Consider the following 22586-nt stretch of genomic DNA (forward strand, 5'->3'; position numbering starts at 1 on the left):
TGCGTGTGTGTGTGTGTGTGTGTGTGTGTGTGGGTGTGTGTGTGTGTGTGTGTGTGTGTGTGTGTGTGTGTGTGTGTGTGTGTGTGTGTGTGTGTGTGTGTGTGTGTGTGTGTGTGTGTGTGTGTGTGTGTGTGTGTGTGTGTGTGTGTGTGTGTGTGTGTGTGCGTGCGTGAAATCCAGAACAAAAATGACACAGAGCTATTGATTGTTCTTAACATCTTTATTTACCAAGTCAATGTAACAGCCTGCAACAGCCTGTGTAATCCATTTGATCATCTAAACAAAGTTCTGTAGAGAGAGCTGTCATCCACATGACTTCCAAACATCATTCAAAAGAGGTAAACTAAGAGGAGATGTAGGATATTCACATTACTAATGTATTCTGTTATACCATGCAAAGAAGTAGGCTAATTAGACAAAACCATTTATTTGATTTAATATGTAACATACGAGATAATATTGTTAGACATTGGAACTAGCAAACCAAGGGCTATGTTCAATCTGTATCGCTGGAGCATTACAGATAGCATGCTAAACACGTAAAGGCCATTTCCTATTGAGCCGACATCTGCAGCGTTTACAATGAGTCTCTGCTAACACAGGAACATTAAATTCCAACCACACTAACGCTGAATTTCTGTGATACGGATTTAATAGAGACCCAAGTCTCTATTCAAGCAGGAAATCCACCACTTCAGATCAGAACTACAGTCTCTAGAAAACATCACTGAAATGCATATACACTATATTTGACATTTTAAAATATATATGTCATGATGGTACACAGTAGAACAAGATTTTCCTGGGTAACCCATTGGGAAATAAACACAGGTACGCCTCTGAACAGTAACCTCATGTTATTTAAACATTGTATTTTGCCTTTAGTAAAAACAATTACCGCAAATTAATATAGTCCTCATTGTATAGAATCCCTGTCAGTAGGCTGAATAGGCCTAGTATGAATAGTGTGTATAGTTAATATACACACTGAATTTCTCCATTACATCAGAGTAAACTCTTGATTATAATAATTATTAACGGAGTTAGCTGCCTCTATTTACACAATGAACCCCAGAGATAAAACCCCCATTTGAAAGGTGTTAGCTAGCTGGCTCTGAGTTATTTGAGAATCAGCTGCAGAAGGCAGCCATGTGAACAGAACACAAGAGGGAGGCTGTACTCCCCTGCGTAAGCTGATCTGTGCAGTGGGCTGCAGACAGGCTTGGAGAAAGTATGTCAGCAATGCATAGAGGCAGATTAGCAGGTTTAGGACTGGGAGGGAACCACACTGAACAATACTACACACACTGTCAGAGCTACAGCCTGCCAGCCACAAAACAACCAAATGGGTTTTTCCTTTTCAGAGACTTACAGTGATAAACAAACAAATGAATAACAAATGAATACGGTAAAATGGTGAATAAATACTGTACATAGATAGATAGATGAATCAATAATATATTCACCCTGGGTGACTAAATCTGTTACAACAATAGGTTGGAGTTTCCAGTGACCCTATCAGCTCGTGTGACTTGTAGAAGACCAGGAAGGTGTTAAACCAGTCCTGATCCATAGCATTCCCCTGATTTCATTTGTTTTTAAACAATCTGGTAGAAAAATAAAATACCATCAATGCAATTTAACATCACAGCACTACATATTGTTGATTTCAGACTGAAAGCTGAACAACAAGCTTAAGACTTCAGGTATTTAAAATGGCTTAGTTTTAGGGTCATCAGAGAAATCCTTTGTTTTCTCACATCAATCTCAACTTGAAAACACCTCGAGTAGCATCCAACTAGGCCTAGGTGGGGAGAATCCTAGTTCAGTTCACCTTTTTAGACCACTATGCAGAGACTGACACATTCATCTATCCTTCTCTCATCTTCACATTGATAGCAAAATGAACTGTACTGTTGTTTTGAATGATCTTCATGGATCAGGGGAAGTCTATCCAGGTAGAGGGGGGTGCAGACTGAGAGTGCAGGACATTCAGCTGGTGATCTGCAAAAGGAAAAGTAATTATTAGAGAATACATTGAGGAACATAGCACACACAGCATCTAACACTATCGACCTGTTCAGTGACAACATAAAAATACTGGAGAAAGAAACTGTACTGCTGAGTTAATTATAAACTAACCTCAAGAATCCCTAGATGGCCTAGAGCTTTTCCTGGTCAGATCAGGTGTTCAGGAACAACTCCTGGCCATAATCTCATACCAATGATGTACAGTATATAAACACTAGATGTCTACATTGGTTTTAGCTCACAGTAGTATATTGTATTAGACACCTTGACGCATACTTTTAAATTATACAAAAAAAAAATCTTAAAGCTGGAATCCATAATGGTGAAACTGCCACGTCCATTTGAGATATTACAACAACAAAGAAGCTACTTCAAACAATGACACAGCTTTTTCCCCTCGGACATCATGGAGCATCACTGAACATCATTGAACATCATTACACATCATTGCACATCATTGAACATCATTGCACATCATTGAACATCATTGCACGCACGATAGAACAGCAGTGTATGTACTTTTTTTTTTTTACCACAATGTTGGATGCTCCTCTCCTCCGTTTAATCAACAAAACAAAAACAATAACAAATGTGTTGGGGCAAACAGTGGCGCTGTTTCCCCTTATGCGGATTTCAGCTTTAAAGTAGAATGGTTAGAGTGCTAAAGTTACTGTCACCACTACAAGAAAGAAATACTTAAATGCATGTAATTTTGTGCTTGAAAAATGAAATTCAAATACTGTAGAATTCCATTAATTCCTATGGAGGAACTGCTCCTACTGAGGAGTACCAATATGGAAAATGGTGGCTTCAGAGCCTCTCATTGGCCAATACATTGCATCAGCAATCTAGTGTTTGTATAGCAACATAATTGGGCAAGTTTGTTTTGCATGACCCAGTGCCCTTGAGTGGTGGATATTGTATTTAAGGACCAATGAAACGGTCTAAAATGTGCACATACACTATATATACAAAAGTATGTGGACACCCCTTCAAATTAGAGGATTTGGCTATTTCAGCCATATCCATTGCTGACAGGTGTATCAAATCGAGCACACAGCCATGCAATCGCCATAGAAAAACATTGGCAGTAGAATGTTCTTACTGAAGACCTCAATGACTTTCAACGTGGCACCATCATAGGATGCCACCTTTCCAACAAGTCAGTTCGTCAAATTTCTGCCTGCTAGAGCTGCTGTTATTATGAAGTGGAAACATCTAGGAGCAACAATGGCTCAGCAGCGAAGAGGTAGGCCACATAAGCTCACAGAACGGAACCGCCGAGTGCTGAAGAGCGTAACGCGTAAAAATTGTCTGTCCTCGGTTGCAACACTCACTACCGACTTCCAAACTTTATTTATTAATTTTTTATTTCACCTTTATTTAACCAGGTAGGCAAGTTGAGAACAAGTTCTCATTTACAATTGCGACCTGGCCAAGATAAAGCAAAGCAGTTCAACATACAACAACACAGAGTTACACATGGAGTAAAACAAACATACAGTCAATAATACAGTAGAAAAATAAGTCTATATACAATGTGAGCAAATGAGGTGAGATAAGGGGGGTAAAGGCAAAAAAAGGCCATGGTGGCGAAGTAAATACAATATAGCAAGTAAAACACTGGAATGGTAGATTTGCAGTGGGAGAATGTGCAAAGTAGAAATATAAATAATGGGGTGCAAAGAAGCAAAATAAATAAATAAATACAGTAGGGGAAGAGGTAGTTGTTTGGGCTAAATTATAGATGGACTATGTACAAGTGCAGTAATCTGTGAGCTGCTCTGACAGCTGGTGCTTAAAGCTAGTGAGGGAGATAAGTGTTTCCAGTTTCAGAGATTTTTGTAGTTCGTTCCAGTCATTGGCCGCAGAGAACTGGAAGGAGAGGCGGCCAAATGAGGAATTGGCTTTGGGGGTGACCAGAGAGATATACCTGCTGGAGTGCGTGCTACAGGTGGGTGCTGCTATGGTGACCAGCGAGCTGAGATAAGGGGGGACTTTACCTAGCAGGGTCTTGTAGATGACCTGGAGCCCGTGGGTTTGGCGACGAGTATAAAGCGAGGGCCAGCCAACGAGAGCGTACAGGTCGCAGTGGTGGGTAGTATATGGGGCTTTGGTGACAAAACGGATGGCACTGTGATAGACTGCATCCAATTTATTGAGTAGGGTATTGGAGGCTATTTTGTAAATGACATCGCCGAAGTCGAGGATCGGTAGGATGGTCAGTTTTACGAGGGTATGTTTGGCAGCATGAGTGAAGGATGCTTTGTTGCGAAATAGGAAGCCAATTCTAGATTTAACTTTGGATTGGAGATGTTTGATGTGAGTCTGGAAGGAGAGTTTACAGTCTAAACAGACACCTAGGTATTTGTAGTTGTCCACATATTCTAAGTCAGAACCGTCCAGAGTAGTGATGATGGACGGGCGGGCAGGTGTAGGCAGCGATCGGTTGAAGAGCATGCATTTAGTTTTACTTGTATTTAAGAGCAGTTGGAGGCCACGGAAGGAGAGTTGTATGGCATTGAAGCTTGTCTGGATGGTTGTTAACACAGTGTCCAAAGAAGGGCCAGAAGTATACAGAATGGTGTCATCTACCTCTGGAAGCAATGTCAAAACAAAAACTGTTTGTCGGTAGCTTCATGAAATGGGTTTCCATGGGCGAGCAGCCGCACACAAACCTAAGGTCACCATGCGCAATGCCATGGAGATGTGTAAAGCTTGCCGCCATTGGTCTCTGGAGGAGAGGAAATGCCTTCTCTGGAGTGATGAGTCACGCTTCACCATCTGGCAGTCCGATAGACGAAACTGGGTTGGCCTACATCTCCCAATGCATAGTGCCAACTGTAAAGCTTGGTGGAGGAGGAATAATAGTCTGGTTTGGGATAGACCCCTTACTTCCAGTGAAGGGAAATCTTAAAGCTACAGCATACAATGACATTCTAGATGATTCTGTGATTACAACTTTGTGGCAACAGTTTGTGGAAGTCCCTGTTTCAGCTTGACAATGCCCCCGTGCTCAAAGTGAGGTCCATGCAGAAATGGTTTGTCGAGATCGCTGTGGAAGAAATTGACTGGCCTGCACAGAGCCCTGACCTCAACCATATCGAACACCTTTGGGATGAATTGGAATGCAGACTGCGAGCCAGGCCTAATTTCCCAACATCAGTGCCCAACCTCACTAATGCTCTTGTGGCTGAATGGAAGCAAGTCCCCGCAGCATTGTTCCAACATCTAGTAGAAAGCCTTCCCAGGGGGGACCAACTACATATTAATACCCATTATTTTGGAATGAGATGTTCGACGAGCAGATGTCCACATACTTTTGGTCATGTAGTGTACACTCCTCCATGACCTTTGACCCTGAATGGGCTACAGACAAATAGCAGAGATTGAAAAACAATGCATTCTATGATTATATCCAAAATGGCACCCTATTCCCTATATAATGCACTACTTTTGACCAGAGCCCTATAATGTAGCGCACTATAAAGGGAATAGGATGCCATTTGGAATGCCATGTTCTATACTATGCTCTGTAAAATACACTCGGAGACAAGATGTTTTTATCTTTTAGTCCCATGTAAAAACATGCAGATCAGTTTGTAAGGTAAATGGACCCAGTGCCAGCCTTGTGTTGTTTCATCACATTGTTTGAGCAGTATGGTCTTTTTCCTGTGAAACATTCTTATGGGTTTAAATCGGACCGCTCATGTATGCAGAGTTAAGCTGGTGTCTGGTAGCAGTTAATCAGGCCTTAATATTACAGTATAACTCAATGCTGAGGCTGACAAGAGTTAGTGTGGAACTCTAACACATACCAGGAGCTGGCTTAATGTACCACATCCTAGGAGCTACTTAACATACTTCATCCCAGGAGATGACTTAACATACTTCATCCCAGGAGATGACTTAACATACCACATCCCAGGAGCTGACTTAATGTACCACATCCCAGGAGCTGACTTAATGTACCACATCCCAGGAGCTGACTTAACGTACCACATCCCAGGAGCTGACTTAACGTACCACATCCCAGGAGCTGACTTAACGTACCACATCCCAGGAGCTGACTTAACGTACCACATCCCAGGAGCTGACTTAACGTACCACATCCCAGGAGCTGACTTAATGTACCACATCCCAGGAGCTGACTTAACGTACCACATCCCAGGAGCTGACTTAACATACCACATCCCAGGAGATGACTTAACGTACCACATCCCAGGAGATGACTTAACATACCACATCCCAGGAGATGACTTAACGTACCACATCCCAGGAGCTGACTTAACATACCACATCCCAGGAGCTGACTTAATGTACCACATCCCAGGAGCTGACTTAATGTACCACATCCCAGGAGCTGACTTAACGTACCACATCCCAGGAGCTGACTTAATGTACCACATCCCAGGAGCTGACTTAACATACCACATCCCAGGAGCTGACTTAACGTACCACATTACTAGTTGAAAAGAGAGATTGTTCTATCTACTTCATAAAAAATTAAGCTCCTTTGAAGAAGGACCTGGAACAAAGACCATCATAATGTGGTATGGTGGCATCTATATCTCCAAATCAAAATAGCATTAACTATACTTCTATTGTGGATTGAACAAAGAGTCTAGATATACCTATCTGCCTGACGAGATCTCCTTCTTCAGACAGGACTTGAAAGAAGTGAACTTCTTCTTGTCATCCACTCTAAACGCCTGAGAGAGAGAGATAAAGAGAGAGAGAGAGAGAAAGAGAAAGAGAGAATAATGTAAACAGAAAATATAAAATACAATGGTCATTATTCCCCACTAGGTGGAAGCAAATCTTCACAAAAATTGGAAGCAGAATTTAGAAGTGGAATTGAGACTGAACTCAAATGACCGTCAAAATGTCAGATAAGCGACTCATTTGACCATTAACTATTAACCATGAGCCAATGACCATGAACAAATGATCATGAATAAATGAACAAGAACCAATGAACATGAACCAATGTAAAACAAATAATGAATATGAAAACTGTTTGTTCCCATGTATTTGCGACATTGACATAAGGTAGTGACTGTGGACAAGAGCACCAATTTGTAAGTCGCTCTGGATAAGAGCGTCTGCTAAATGACTTAAATGTAAATGTAACTGTGTCTAAACGATCAACATTATATAGTGACTGTTCCCTAAACAATCAACATTAGATAGTGACTGTTCCCTAAACTATCAACATTATATAGTGACTGTTCCCTAAACAATCAACATTAGATAGTGACTGTTCCCTAAACTATCAACATCAGATAGTGACTGTTCCCTAAACAATCAACATTAGATAGTGACTGTTCCCTAAACTATCAACATCAGATAGTGACTGTTCCCTAAACTATCAACATCAGATAGTGACTGTTCCCTAAACTATCAACATCAGATAGTGACTGTTCCCTAAACTATCAACATCAGATAGTGACTGTTCCCTAAACTATCAACATCAGATAGTGACTGTGATTAAATTATCAACATTGGATAGCGTCTCTGTCTAAACTATCAACATTACAAAATGACTGTTCCCTAACTTATCCACATTAGATAGTGACTCTGTCTAAACTATCAACATTACAAAATGACTGTTCCCTAAACTATCCACATTATATAGTGACTCTGTTTAAACTATCCACATTAGATAGTGACTGTTCCCTAAACTATCCACATTAGATAGTGACTCTGTCTAAACTATCAACATTACAAAATGACTGTTCCCTAAACTATCCACATTATATAGTGACTCTGTTTAAACTATCCACATTAGATAGTGACTGTTCCCTAAACTATCCACATTAGATAGTGACTATTCCCTAAACTATCAACATTAGATAGTGACTGTGTCTAAACTATCAAAATTAGGTAGTGACTATTCCCTAAATGATCAACATTAGATAGTGACTGTGTCTAAACAATCATTAGATAGTGACTTTGTCGAAAATATCAACATTAGATACTGACTGTCTTTAAACGATCAACATTAGATACTGACTGTCTTTAAACGATCAACATTAGATAGTGACTCTGTTTAAACTGTCCACATTAGATAGTGACTGTTACCTAAACAATCAACATTAGGGACCAGTCACTATCTAAACTATCAACATTAGATAGTGACTGTATCTAAACTATCAACATTAGATAGTGACTCTTCCATAAACGATCAGCATTAAATAGTGACTGTGTCTAAATAATCATTAGATAGTGACTGTGTCGAAATGATCACCATTAGATAGTGACTGTTCCCTTAATGATCAACATTAGATAGTGACTGTGTCAAAAATATCAACATTAGATACTGACTGTGTTTAAACGATCAACATTAGATACTGACTGTGTTTAAACGATCAACATTAGATCGTGACTCTGTTTAAAATGTCAAAAATAGATAGTGACTGTTCCCTAAACAATCAACATTAGATATTGACTGTGTTTAAACGATCAACATTAGATAGTGACTGTTCCCTAAACAATCAACATTAGGGACCAGTCACTATCTAAACTATCAACATTAGATAGTGACTGAATCTAAACTATCAACATTAGATAGCGACTGTTCCCTTAACGATCAACATTACATAGTTTACTGTGTCTAAACTATCAACATTAGATAGTGACTGTTCCCTAAACGATCAACATTAGATAGTGACTGTGTCTAAACAATCATTAGATAGTGACTGTGTCGAAAATATCAACATTAGATACTGACTGTCTTTAAACGATCAACATTAGATAGTGACTTTGTTTAAAATGTAAAAAATAGATAGTGACTGTTCCCTAAACAATCAACATTAGATAGTGACTGTGTCAAAATGATCAACATTAGATAGTGACTGTTCCCTTAATGATCAACATTAGATAGTGACTGTGTCTAAACAATCATTAGATAGTGATTGTGTCAAAAATATCAACATTAGATACTGACTGTGTTTAAACGATCAACATTATATAGTGACTCTGTTTAAACTATCCACATTAGATAGTGACTGTTCCCCAAACTATCAACATTAGATAGTGACTGTTCCCTAAACTATCAACATTAGATAGTGACTGTGTTTAAACGATCAACATTAGATAGTGACTGTTCCCTAAACTATCAACATTAGATAGTGACTGTTCCCTAAACTATCAACATTAGATAGTGACTGTGTTTAAACGATCAACATTATATAGTGACTGTGTTTAAACGATCAACATTATATAGTAACTGTGTTTAAACGATCAACATTAGATAGTGACTGTTCCCTAAACTATCAACATTAGATAGTGACTGTTCCCTAAACTATCAACATTAGATAGTGACTGTTCCCTAAACTATCAACATTAGATAGTGACTGTGTCTAAACTATTAACATTAGATAGTGACTGTGTCTAAACTATCAACATTAGATAGTGACTGTATCTACACTATCAACAATAGATAGTGACTGTATCTACACTATCAACAATAGATAGTGACTGTTCCCTAAACTATCAACATTAGGGACTGTTCACTATCTAAACTATCAACATTAGATAGTGACTGTTCCCTAAACTATCAAGATTAGATAGTGACTGTGTCTAAACTATCAACATTAGATGGTGATTGTTCCCTAAACTATCAACATTAGATAGTTACTCTTCCCTAAACTATTAACATTAGATAGTTACTCTTCCCTAAACTATTAACATTAGATAGTGACTGTGTCTAAACTATCATTAAATAGTGACTGTGTGTAAATTATCAACATTAGATAGTTACTCTTCCCTAAACTATTAACATTAGATAGTTACTCTTCCCTAAACTATTAACATTAGATAGTGACTGTGTCTAAACTATCATTAAATAGTGACTGTGTGTAAATTATCAACATTAGGTAGTGACTGTGTCTAAACTATCAACATTAGATAGTGACTGTGTCTAAACTATCAACATTAGATAGTGACTGTGTCTAAACTATCAACATTAGATGGTGACTGTGTGTAAACTATCAACATTAGATAGTGACTGTGTCTAAACTATTAACATTAGATAGTGACTGTGTCTAAACTATCAACATTAGATGGTGACTGTGTGTAAACTATCAACATTAGATAGTGACTGTGTCTAAACTATTAACATTAGATAGTGACTGTGTCTAAACTATCAACATTAGATCGTGACTGTGTCTAAACTATTAACATTAGATAGTGACTGTGTCTCAACTATCAACATTAGATAGTGACTGTGTCTAAACAATCAGTAGATAGTGACTGTGTCAAAAATATCAACATTAGATACTGACTGTGTTTAAACGATCAACATTAGATAGTGACTCTGTTTAAACTATCCACATTAGATAGTGACTGTTCCCCAAACTATCAACATTAGATAGTGAATGTTCCCTAAACAATCAACATTAGGGACCAGTCACTATCTAAACTATCAACATTAGATAGTGACTGTATCTAAACTATCAACATTAGATAGTGACTGTGTCTAAACTATCAACATTAGATAGTGACTGTATCTAAACTATCAACATTAGATAGTGACTGTGTCTAAACTATCAACATTAGATAGTGACTGTATCTAAACTATCAACATTAGATAGTGACTGTATCTAAACTATCAACACTAGATAGTGACTGTTCCATAAACTATCAACATTAGATAGTGACTGTGTCTAAACTATCAACATATAAGACATGGTAATTCTAAACATAGCTTATGATAAACATGCATTGCTCTGTTTAGATAGTCTGTGAACATGATCTATTTGTCCCTGTTCCCATTACATATGAAGGACTATATCTCTATCAGCTATCCTGACGTCCTCCACACAACTCTACTCCACCCTTCCTCCCTGCCTTCTCCCTCCGTCCCAGCCTGCCTCCTTCCCTCCCTGCCTGTCTTACACTCCTTTCTTTCCTGCCTGTCTTACCCTCCTTCCCTCCCTGCCTGTCTTACCCTCCCTCCCTCCCTCCTTGCCTGCCTGCCCCTCTCCTTACCGTGCGGCGGTGCAGCCGGTCCTTCATGACACCAATGAACTCCTTGTAACTGAGCTGTCCGTCACGGTCCTCGTCGAAGATGTGGAACACAGTGTTGACCAGGTGTTTAGTCAGCTTCAGCCCCGTCGTCACATAGACTGCCCGGGCCAACTCATCTGAGAGGGACGAGGGGAACAGAATCACCATGCCACTATTTGTGCCACTAAGTTGGACCACCATTATAGTCTCCGTCCCAAATGGCACCCTTTTCCCTATACCAGGGTCAATGGGGTCAAAAGTAGTGCACTATATAGGGAATATGGTGCCATTTGGGACGCAGTCATAGTGTATCGATGGTGTGTTAACAGTGGAACAGTGTAAACAGTGGAAGAGTGGACGAGTGGAACAGTTGAAGAGTGGAACAGTGGAACAGTGTAAAAACAGTGTGGTTATTCCTCGTCCATTTATTTCAGTAGTCAAACAAATCAAATAAAGAGTGGAACTAACCTTGGCCAATGGAACGATTGGAAGTAACCTTGGCCAATGGAATGATTGGAACTAACCTTGGCCAATGGAATGATTGGAACTAACCTTGGCCAATGGGATGATTGGAACTAACCTTGGCCAATGGAATGATTGGAACTAACCTTGGCCAATGGAACGATTTGAACTAACCTTGGCCAATGGAATGATTGGAACTAACCTTGGCCAATGGAATGATTGGAACTAACCTTGGCCATTGGAACGATTGGAACTAACCTTGGCCAATGGAATGATTTGAACTAACCTTGGCCAATGGAACGATTGGAACTAACCTTGGCCATTGGAATGAATGGAACTAACCTTGGCCAATGGAACGATTTGAACTAACCTTGGCCAATGGAACGATTGGAACTAACCTTGGCCAATGGAACGATTTGAACTAACCTTGGCCAATGGAATGATTGGAACTAACCTTGGCCAATGGAACGATTGGAACAAACCTTGGCCAATGGAATGATTGGAACTAACCTTGGCCAATGGAATGATTTGAACTAACATTGGCCAATGGAATGATTGGAACTAACCTTGGCCAATGGAACGATTGGAACAAACCTTAGCCAATGGAATGATTGGAACTAACCTTGGCCAATGGAACGGTTGGCAAAGTTGTACATTTGCATGGCTATAGCGAAATCCTCCAGGTTGTTCATGAATTGGAAGAAGGATCTGAACTCATCAAAGGTGATTCCCTACAAGGGAATTCAAATCATATCAAACCCAAGTCAGCCAAATCAATTAAATCTATTCATTTTACAAAGCAGACTAAACAGTAATTTATCTCAACTCAAATCAATAAAAACTGACAAAGATTCACTATTATATTAAAGTATAAAAGTAAAAAGAAGAGTCAAATCTGAGGCTCAAACTGCGTGAGAGAGACAGGAATGAATTACACATAAAGCAAACGACTGGATGTCCCAACCCAAAAGGCCAGCCAGACAATGCAACAGCACTTCACATGACACATAATCTACTCCACTTAAACCAGAGGGAAGCCTTTAGTGTCCGCGGGACCTTGAAGACATCACACAGATAACAGACACAAAGGCAGGAAAACGACCAAACAGACAGAGTATACATCGCTGGGTCGTTCCCCCCTGGTATGGATACTATGAGTTGATTGTAGCTTTTGGGGAAAAGGTCAGTGTGTTTGCAGAGTTTTCTAAAGCAGATTAACCTAACACTTACATAAACAAAAACAAAAGGGGGCTGAATCCCAAACATCTCAGGGTTGGCAGATGAGTCAAACACAGGCCCTATTGATGTCCACTCAACCATCCCACTGCTACTAGAAACTCCTATATCTCGCTCCCTCTGGCGCCCTTACAACGCAACCATCCCAATGTTACTAGAAACTCCTATAGCTTGCTCCCTCCCTCAGTGGCCCCTCCAACACAACCAACACACTGAGCCTAACAAATGATGTAACGAGCCATTTGTGACGCTTTGCTATTTTAACAAAGCAAGCTCCATAAACTATCTCTTAGCACAACGATGAGACCCACTTGATTATCAATGGCGATCTAGCAACAAGCTACTCAGCCCGCTGAGAAGCTGCTCACCTCTTTATGTGCGGGTCAGTGTGTCGAATGAAAAACAACTAAAAACCTAAAATGTGAAAGTTTCACTCAGCAACTAATTCACGGTTGCCTTCACCGCAAGTGAAAAACTACAAGAGAGAAGTTTTCAGACAAGTATTTGGTTAGATAGTATGTCCACATTTATCATTTCAGTAATACCACAGAACAGAAATTACACAATAAGAAATTCCATTCCATCTTGGTGTATCACTATCTATGTTATAGCAAGCTGGTTACCTGATACCACTCTACACATTATTGCCAGTCAGTTTATTGCTAAATAAGTAACATTTAATATTCTTGGTCAAAACTGAAAATAGAAAATAAGATTTAATTGATTGAAAAACATGAGAATGACCAGTTGATTACTGGTTGACTAAATCCATCTCACACTTCCAAACTAAGAAAAGCACACTTGCATGTGTCTGGAACAAAAGGCTATGATGGTATTTAGGCTGAGTTGCCTTGGGGGCCAGGGGGTGTTGGTGAGTCAAGGGCAAAGGGCTGAGAGGGTGTGTAGGGGGGATCATCTGGTGGGGGTTAAGGGGGGAAGAGGGGAGGTGTGTGGGGGGTCGTCTGGGGGGTTAAGGGGGGCAGAGGGGAGTTTTCTGGGAGGTAACGGTAAAGGGGGTGAGGGAGGGGGATGGAGGAAGTTTTAGGTGAGGGGGATGGAGGTAGATTGAGGGGATATGGAGGTAGTTTGATGTGAGGGGAGATGGAGGTAGATGAAGGTAGTTTGAGGTAAGGGGAAATGGAGGTAGTTTGAGGTGAGCGGGGATGGAGGTAGTTTGAGGTGAGATGCAGGTGAGATGCAGGTAGTTTGAGGTGAGAGGAGATGGAGGTAGTTTGAGGTGAGAGGAGATGGAGGTAGTTTGAGGTGAGGGGGGATCAAGGTAGTTTGAGGTGAAGGGGGATCGAGGTAGTTTGAGGTGAGGGGAGATGGAGGTGGTTTGAGGTGAGGGGGGATCAAGATAGTTTGAGGTGAAGGGGGATCGAGGTAGTTTGAGGTGAGGGGGTATCGAGGTAGTTTGAGGTGAGATGGAGGTAGTTTGAGGTGAGGGGGGATGTAGGTAGTTTGATGTGGTATGAGGTAGTTTGAGAGAGGGGGGTGGAGGTAGTTTGAGGTGAGGGGAGATGGAGGTAGATGGAGATAGTTTGAGGTGAGGGGGGATGGAGGTAGTTTGATGTGATATGGAGGTAGTTTGAGGTGAGGGGGGATGGAGGTAGTTTGAGGTGAGATGTAGGTAGTTTTAGGTGAGGGGGGTGTAGGTAGTTTGAGGTGAACGGGGATGGAGGTAGTTTGAGGTGAGATAGAGGTAGTTTGAGGTGAGGGGAGATGGAGGTAGTTTGAGGTAAGGGGAAATGGAGGTAGTTTGAGGTGAGCGGGATGGAGGTAGTTTGAGGTGAGATGCAGGTAGTTTGAGGTGAGAGGAGATGGAGGTAGTTTGAGGTGGGAGATAGAGGTAGATGGAGTAGTTTGAGGAGAGGGGGGATCGAGGTAGTTTGAGGTGAAGGGGGATCGATGTAGTTTGAGGTGAGGGGAGATGGAGTTAATTTGAGGTGAGGGGAGATGGAGGTAGTTTGAGGTGAGGAGGGAGCCTTAGGGTGTTTGAGTGTGTTAGCATAAGGCAAAGACTACATTGCAAGCGCTCCACAATCACCTTCTCATCTGTAATGCTCTTGCGCACATTGTCCAGGTAACCTGCAATGTCGTCTACGTTGGTGAAACGCAACAGGATGTGGGCAAAGTCCTCCTCACTGATGATAGGCAGGCCTTTGGAATAGGACAGGAACTCAATCTCAAGCACCTCTGTCTGCAAGTTGTCCATGAATCTGGGGAGGGATGGAGAGGGAGACAGAGAGGTGTGGAGAGGGAGACAGAGAAGGGTGGAGAGGGAGAAAGAGAGGGGTGGAGAGGGAGACAGAGAGGAGAGGGAGACAGAGAGGAGTGAAGAGGGAGACAGAGAGGTGTGGAGAGGGAGACATAGAGGAGAAGAGAGGGAGATGGAGAGGAGAAGAGAGGTGAAGAGGGAGACAGAGAGGTGTGGAGAGGGAGACAGAGAGGAGAAGAGAGGGAGACAGAGAGGAGAAGAGGGAGACAGTGGGGAGTGAAGAGGGAGACAGCGAGGTGAAGAGGGAGAAAGAGATGGAGAAGGCGACAGCGAGGTGAAGAGAGAGACAGAGAGATGGAGAGGGAGACAGAGAAGTGAAGAGGGAGATAGAGGTACTGGTAATAGGTAATGCCACCACCAACTCACATACAGAGAGAGGGGACACTGGACTGGGTGCCTGACTATAGCTACCACAATGAGTTAGGATGAGTATGATTAATTCAAATGTGCAAATATTTCTATAACTAGTAGAAATTACAATTGTCTATAGTACATTATATACAGCGCACTCTGAAAGTATTCAGACCCTTACTCAGTACTTTGTTGCACATTATATATATCTGACACTGCAAATGCAAGATGTAAGTTGGAGTTTTTGTACATTTCCCTACTTGCCTGTAAAAATCATCGAAGCCCAACTCTGCCTTTCCCTTTTTCCCGAAGAAATGAACCAGCAGGGTCGTGTCGGTCATATTTTCATCCATATTCTGGGAGGGAAAACAAATGTGTGATTCAGTCTGACTTCCATTCCTCATAAAGAAATGGACCACTTATGGCCGACCACGAGGACCACTTATCCACAAGGACCCAACCATGCAAAATACATTTCACTCACACAAACACACACACATGCTTGTACGTAGAAACATGCAGCCAAGTGCCACATACAGAGCTCTTGAACAACACAAATGCAGACAAATGCTTTTATCCTCCCTTCATTGTCTAATATCAATGTGTAAATGTAGCACACTTCAGTCATTTTACAATTGACTATGTTAATGGTTAATATGTGGAGACCAACGTTGAACTTCCAGCATTTTCCCTTCTCCTGACAGTTACACATGGTTCTGAGCCATATCAGAGTCATGTTACACATGGTACTGAGCCATATCAGAGTCATGTTACACATGGTACTGAGCCATATCAGAGTCATGTTACACATGGTACTGAGCCATATCAGAGTCATGTTACACATGGTACTGAGCCATATCAGAGTCATGTTACACATGGTACTGAGCCATATCAGAGTCATGTTACACATGGTTCTGAGCCATATCAGAGTCATGTTACACATGGTTCTGAGCCATATCAGAGTCATGTTACACATGGTTCTGAGCCATATCAGAGTCATGTTACACATGGTACTGAGCCATATCAGAGTCATGTTACACATGGTACTGAGCCATATCAGAGTCATGTTACACATGGTACTGAGCCATATCAGAGTCATCAACCAAACTTGGGCCAACAACATAGTTTACCATCAACAACAAAATAAATCAATATATTGAGCATGATCCATATCATGTGACATTTAAGACACAACATTACACAGACCTAATCAAGAGAACCCGTAAACATCTACAGGTTAAATAGGAAAGGAACACATCTGAAAACAAGACTTGTGTAGCTACCTCTAGGTCAGAAAAGAGAGCTTGGCTTGCCCCCTTTCTCAGAGCATCCCACATGCCCCGGGGCTCTAACTGCTGGGCCTCTTTTCTAAGGACCTGTGATGGTGGTAGAGTAGTGGAGGCAGAGCTGTTAGATGACAACAGAGCACATCTGGCAGATATTAACAGCATTAGCATCAGGCATTAACATTAAACACACACACAAAAACAGGCAAACAGACTGATGGACAGACAGAAGTAGAGATGGACAGACGGACAGACAGACAGAACTAGAAACAAACAGATGAATAGACAAACAGACCGACAGACAGACAGACAGGCAGACAGAGTATCCTTCAAATAGCCAACTGATTTGAACTACTCATTGACACTACTGAACTCATCCTTGCAGTGACAACAGTAAAATAACTCTCTGACATCCAACCACCCAGCCAGGCAGTCTTAGACAGGACATGAGTGCTGAGAAGTCCTCACTGTCGGTATAGTAACCACATATCTAGGAAGTCTGTGAAAGACTGAAAAACCCCATCCATAAAGCTGTGAGCTCTGCTCTGCACTGGAGCATGCAGCCTTCTGGCGAGGAATTCAGTCAAGACAGCTGCATATGTCCGAGACACACAGGGCGTGAAGGGTGAATTCATGACAGCTTTACAGTGTAACTGAATCCACTCAATCTGAATACATCACCGTTTGAACATAGCTGCGAGCTGAATGCAGGTTACGGTGTACTTTTCATCCACACTTGTGAAATGGGATCAGACTGTGATTAAATAAACATTTTGGAATGATATCTCTCTTTGTTCATTGTAGTTGATAGTGGCCCACCCTACCGTGTCCCAGAGGGGGATGCAGGTTACACTCTATCAATGAGAAAATGTTGCCACTCTTGTATAATCACGGGCAATTGAAACCATCCAATACATTTCAAGAATACAATGATTCTTTCAAATGCTGCATCCCAAAGTGTCTGTGGAAGTCAAAGTGTCTTTTTCATCCAAGTGAATGTTATGTCTGGACTAGTGTGATATCAAACAAACAAGGCTGCTTCTCACCAGTGTGACCAACTCTCACTCAGTAAGGTCACGCAACAGTGAATTCCTTTGCTCCTGCAGTCCTATTGAAATAATAATGGAGAGTCCAGCATTATCACTGTTTGGTAACAGTACTAGTAATACTAGTTATATGAATGATAACATTACATGTACAGTTGAAGTCGGAAGTTTACACACACCTTAGCCAAATACATTTAAACTCAGTTTTTCACAATTCCTGACATTTAATCCTAGGAAAAATTCCCTGTCTTAGGTCAGTTAGGATCACCACTTTATTTTAAGAATGTGAAATGTCAGAATAATAGTAGAGAGACATTTATTTCAGCTTTTATTTCTTCACATCACATTCCCAGTGGATCAGAAGTTTACATACACTCAATTAGTATTTGGTAGCATTGCCTTTAAATTGTTTAACTTGGGTCAAACGTTTCAGGTAGCCTTCCACACGCTTCTCAAAATAAGTTGGGTGAATTTTGGCCCATTCCTCCTGACAGAGTTGGTGTAACCGAGTCAGGTTTGTAGGCCTCCTTGCTCGCACACGCTTTTTCAGTTCTGCCCACACATTGTCTATAGGATTGAGGTCAGGGCTTTGTGATGGCCAATACCTTGACTTTGTTGTCCTTAAGCCATTTCGCCACAACTTTGGAAGTATGCTTGGGGTCATTGTCCATTTGGAAGACCCATTTGCGACCAAGCTTTAACATCCTGACTGATGTCTTGAGATGTTGCTTCAATATATCCATATAATTTTCCTCCCTCATGATGTCATCTATTTTGTGAAGTGCACCAGTCCCTCCTGCAGCAAAGCACCCCCACATCACGATGCTGCCACCCCCGTGCTTCGCGGTTGGGATGGTGTTATTCGGCTTGCAAGCGTCCCCCTTTTTCCTCCAAACATAACGATGGTCATTATAGCCGAACAGTTCTATTTTTGTTTCATCAGACCAGTAGACATTTCTCCAAAAAGTACGGTCTTTGTCCCCATGTGCAGTTGCAAACCGTAGTCTGTCTTTTTTATGGCGGTTTTGGAGCAGTGGCTTCTTCCTTGCTGAGCGGCCTTTCAGGTTATGTTGATATAGGACTCGTTTTACTGTGGATATAGATACTTTGTACCTGTTTCCTCATCACTAGGTCCTTTGCTGTTGTTCTGGCATTGATTTGCACTTTCGCACCAAAGTACGTTCATCTCTAGGAGACACGTCTCCTTCCTGAGCGTTATGACGGCTGCGTGGTCCCATGGTGTTTATACTTGCGTATAATTGTTTGTACAGATGAACTTGGTACCTTCAGGAGTTTGGAAATTGCTCCGAAGGATGAACCAGACTTGTGAAGTTCTACATGTTTTTTTCTGAGGTCTTGGCTGATTTCTTTTGATTTTCCCATGATGTCAAGCAAAGAAGCACTGAGTTTTGAAGGTAGGCCTTGAAATACATCCACAGGTACACCTCCAACTGACTCAAATTATGTCAATTAGCCTAGCAGAAGCTTCTAAAGCCATGACATCATTTTCTGGAATTTTCCAAGCTGTTTAAAGGCACAGTCAACTTAGTGTATGTAAACTTCTGACCCACTGGAATTGTGAAATCATCTATCTGTAAACAATTGTTGGAAAGATTACTTGTGTAATGCACAAAGTAGATGTCCTAACCGACTTGCCAAAACTATAGTTTGTTAACAAGACATTTGTGGAGTGGTTGAAAAATGAGTTTTAATGACTCCAACCTAAGTGTATGTTAACTTCCCACTTCAACTGTAGTACTATTCACCATTCAATCAGGTTTTAGCTCTCGGACTTTCCTTGAAACAAAAATTCCCAGTGAAACAGTTTTCCAGGGCCAACTTCTGCCTCCACCCACAGGTGAGCAAAACACTCAGTTGAGTGCTGTTTTTTTTTACCTCATCCTTTTTGCCCTGGTTCTCAATGTCTCTCATGTCTCGACATCGCCTTGTTCAAAGGCACCACGAACAGCCAACCAGTGAGAGCCAGATCCTCTAACACATGTCCTCAAAATGTGTCTTGCTTCATTTCATAATATTTATTTATCTTATTCTTTTTCCATGCCTGGCAGGGGAATGAGACAGTTGAGACAGCTGATAAAACATCTCTTCCTCTGCACTTCATCGCTCCTCACCAGAGGGAGATTCATGACTTGATCCCAGAGCTAATTACTAAGTCTTTAATGTACCGCTGCTCTATCTTCATCTCGGCCCATTAAAAGAGTATGAAACGTTTGTAATTAGAATACACGGGTGGGGAAAGCCCAACCGCAGGTTTCAAGACATGCCTGTCATGTAGAGTTTGAAAATATTTGCCTTTTGAACCATTCTCTGGGAGGATACCTTGAGTGATGCAGAACAAATCAAAACCAAGACACACCTTAACCCAACAGCTCTTAAAACAACCATCTCAAAAGCCCTGGTTTTCTTCTTGCTAGCTGCAGCAGCACCCTTTTCTATGTGTCTGTGTTGAGACATTCATTCTAGCAGTACTAGCTCTATAGCTCTCACTGACTGGCACGCCGATCAGCATTGTCAAGCCCACCACAAAAGGTAACCCGAGCCCAAATACCACTTTTCAAGAAACTGTAAAAATAAAACATGGGGGTCCGGGAGGAATGCTGTCAGTCTTCAGATAAGGGCCTTTTGAAAAGGGATCTCTGGGCCCATAGAACCCATCGCTCAGCCAGCCACTCTGACAGACAGAAGGCCAGTACATAAATCATCTGCTGTGCTGTGGCAGTCCAGCGGCACATTCAGAGTTTGGACTGGACCCATTACGGCTGCATTGTCCTGGCTACCTCGCAGCTCGCATGACGCTCTGCTAACCTTGCACATGAGAAGGCCAAGATACAGTAATATCATCAATGCATTTAGCATGGAATGGCTTCCGTGGTTTTCATGCCCATTAGCCCACTTGGCTAAGTTACTACAGTAGATTCCTTACATTTTTCATAAGCAAAATAGGCCACATGCAACAGGCTAGCCAAGAAGAAAACACATAACAGACAGTGCAGATATTCTGGGGAGAGGGAGAATACATACTCTCTGTGCACGGGACTCCCGGTTCCCATACAGTTGCAGGTTCTATAAAATGCAGGGGAAAGATGGATGCGGGCATGCAAGATATAGAACCATGTTAGAGACAGGGTAGAGATAGAACCATGTTAGAGACAGGGTAGAGATAGAACCATGTTAGAGACAGGGTAGAGATAGAACCATGTTAGAGATAGGGTAGAGATAGAACCATGTTAGAGATAGGGTAGAGATAGAACCATGTGTTAGATAGGGTAGAGATAGAACCATGTTAGATATAGGGTAGAGATAGAACCATTTTAGAGATAGGGTAGAGATAGAACCATGTTAGAGATAGGGTAGAGTAGAGATATAACCATGTTAGAGATATGGTAGAGATAGAACCATGTTAGAGATAGGGTAGAGATAGAACCATGTTAGAGATAGGGTAGAGATAGAACCATGTTAGAGACAGGGTAGAGATAGAACCATGTTAGAGACAGGGTAGAGATATAACCATGTTAGAGACAGGGTAGAGATAGAACCATGTTAGATATAGGGTAGAGATAGAACCATGTTAGAGATAGGGTAGAGATAGAACCATGTTAAAGATAGGGTAGAGATAGAACCATGTTAGAGATAGGGTAGAGATAGAACCATGTTAGAGATAGGGTAGAGATAGAACCATGTTAGATATAGGGTAGAGATAGAACCATGTTAGAGATAGGGTAGAGATAGAACCATGTTAGATATAGGGTAGAGATAGAACCATGTTAGAGACAGGGTAGAGATAGAACCATGAGATAGAACCATGTTAGATATAGGGTAGAGATATAACCATGTTAGAGACAGGGTAGAGATAGAACCATGTTAGATATAGGGTAGAGATTTAACCATGTTAGAGATAGGGTAGAGATAGAACCATGTTAGAGATAGGGTAGAGATAGAATCATGTTAGAGATAGGGTAGAGATAGAACCATGTTAGAGACAGGGTAGAGATAGAACCATGTTAGAGATAGGGTAGAGATAGAACCATGTTAGAGATAGGGTAGAGATAGAACCATGTTAGAGATAGGGTAGAGATAGAACCATGTTAGAGACAGGGTAGAGATAGAACCATGTTAGAGACAGGGTAGAGATAGAACCATGTTAGAGATAGGGTAGAGATAGAACCATGTTAGAGATAGGGTAGAGATAGAACCATGTTTTAGATAGGGTAGAGATAGAACCATGTTAGATATAGGGTAGAGATAGAACCATTTTAGAGATAGGGTAGAGATAGAACCATGTTAGAGATAGGGTAGAGTAGAGATATAACCATGTTAGAGATATGGTAGAGATAGAACCATGTTAGAGATAGGGTAGAGATATAATCATGTTAGAGATAGGGTAGAGATAGAACCATGTTAGAGACAGGGTAGAGATAGAACCATGTTAGAGATAGGGTAGAGATAGAACCATGTTAGAGATAGGGTAGAGATAGAACCATGTTAGAGATAGGGTAGAGATAGAACCATGTTAGAGACAGGGTAGAGATAGAACCATGTTAGAGACAGGGTAGAGATAGAACCATGTTAGAGACAGGGTAGAGATAGAACCATGTTAGAGACAGGGTAGAGATAGAACCATGTTAGAGACAGGGTAGAGATAGAACCATGTTAGAGACAGGGTAGAGATAGAACCATGTTAGATATAGGGTAGAGATAGAACCATGTTAGAGATAGGGTAGAGATATAACCATGTTAGAGATAGGGTAGAGATAGAACCATGTTAGAGATAGGGTAGAGATAGAACCATGTTAGAGATAGGGTAGAGATAGAACCATGTTAGAGATAGGGTAGAGATAGAACCATGTTAGAGATAGGGTAGAG

General features: G+C 41.3%; 1 protein-coding gene across 4 annotated transcripts in view; it reads right to left on the minus strand.

The window, feature by feature from the left end:
• Positions 1–205: 205 nt before the first annotated feature.
• Positions 206–22586, minus strand: part of LOC139581558 (calcium uptake protein 3, mitochondrial-like) — a 34711-nt gene continuing 12330 nt past the window's right edge. The window contains exons 8-15 of one of the 4 annotated variants that reach the window (XM_071411465.1): positions 20745–20786; positions 16654–16746; positions 15635–15726; positions 14789–14960; positions 12128–12236; positions 11026–11180; positions 6666–6743; positions 206–2004 (exon numbers count right to left, since the gene is read on the minus strand). In XM_071411465.1, coding sequence (XP_071267566.1) covers positions 6666–6743; positions 11026–11180; positions 12128–12236; positions 14789–14960; positions 15635–15726; positions 16654–16746; positions 20745–20786 — 741 coding nt within the window. In that variant the 3' untranslated portion in view covers positions 206–2004. The remainder of the gene's footprint in view (positions 2005–6665; positions 6744–11025; positions 11181–12127; positions 12237–14788; positions 14961–15634; positions 15727–16653; positions 16747–20744; positions 20787–22586) is intronic. The other 3 variants (XM_071411462.1, XM_071411463.1, XM_071411464.1) reach the window with 3 other exon arrangements.

This window comes from Salvelinus alpinus, chromosome 7 (assembly GCF_045679555.1).
Source record: "Salvelinus alpinus chromosome 7, SLU_Salpinus.1, whole genome shotgun sequence".
In the NCBI taxonomy this organism is placed as follows: Eukaryota; Metazoa; Chordata; class Actinopteri; order Salmoniformes; family Salmonidae; genus Salvelinus; species Salvelinus alpinus.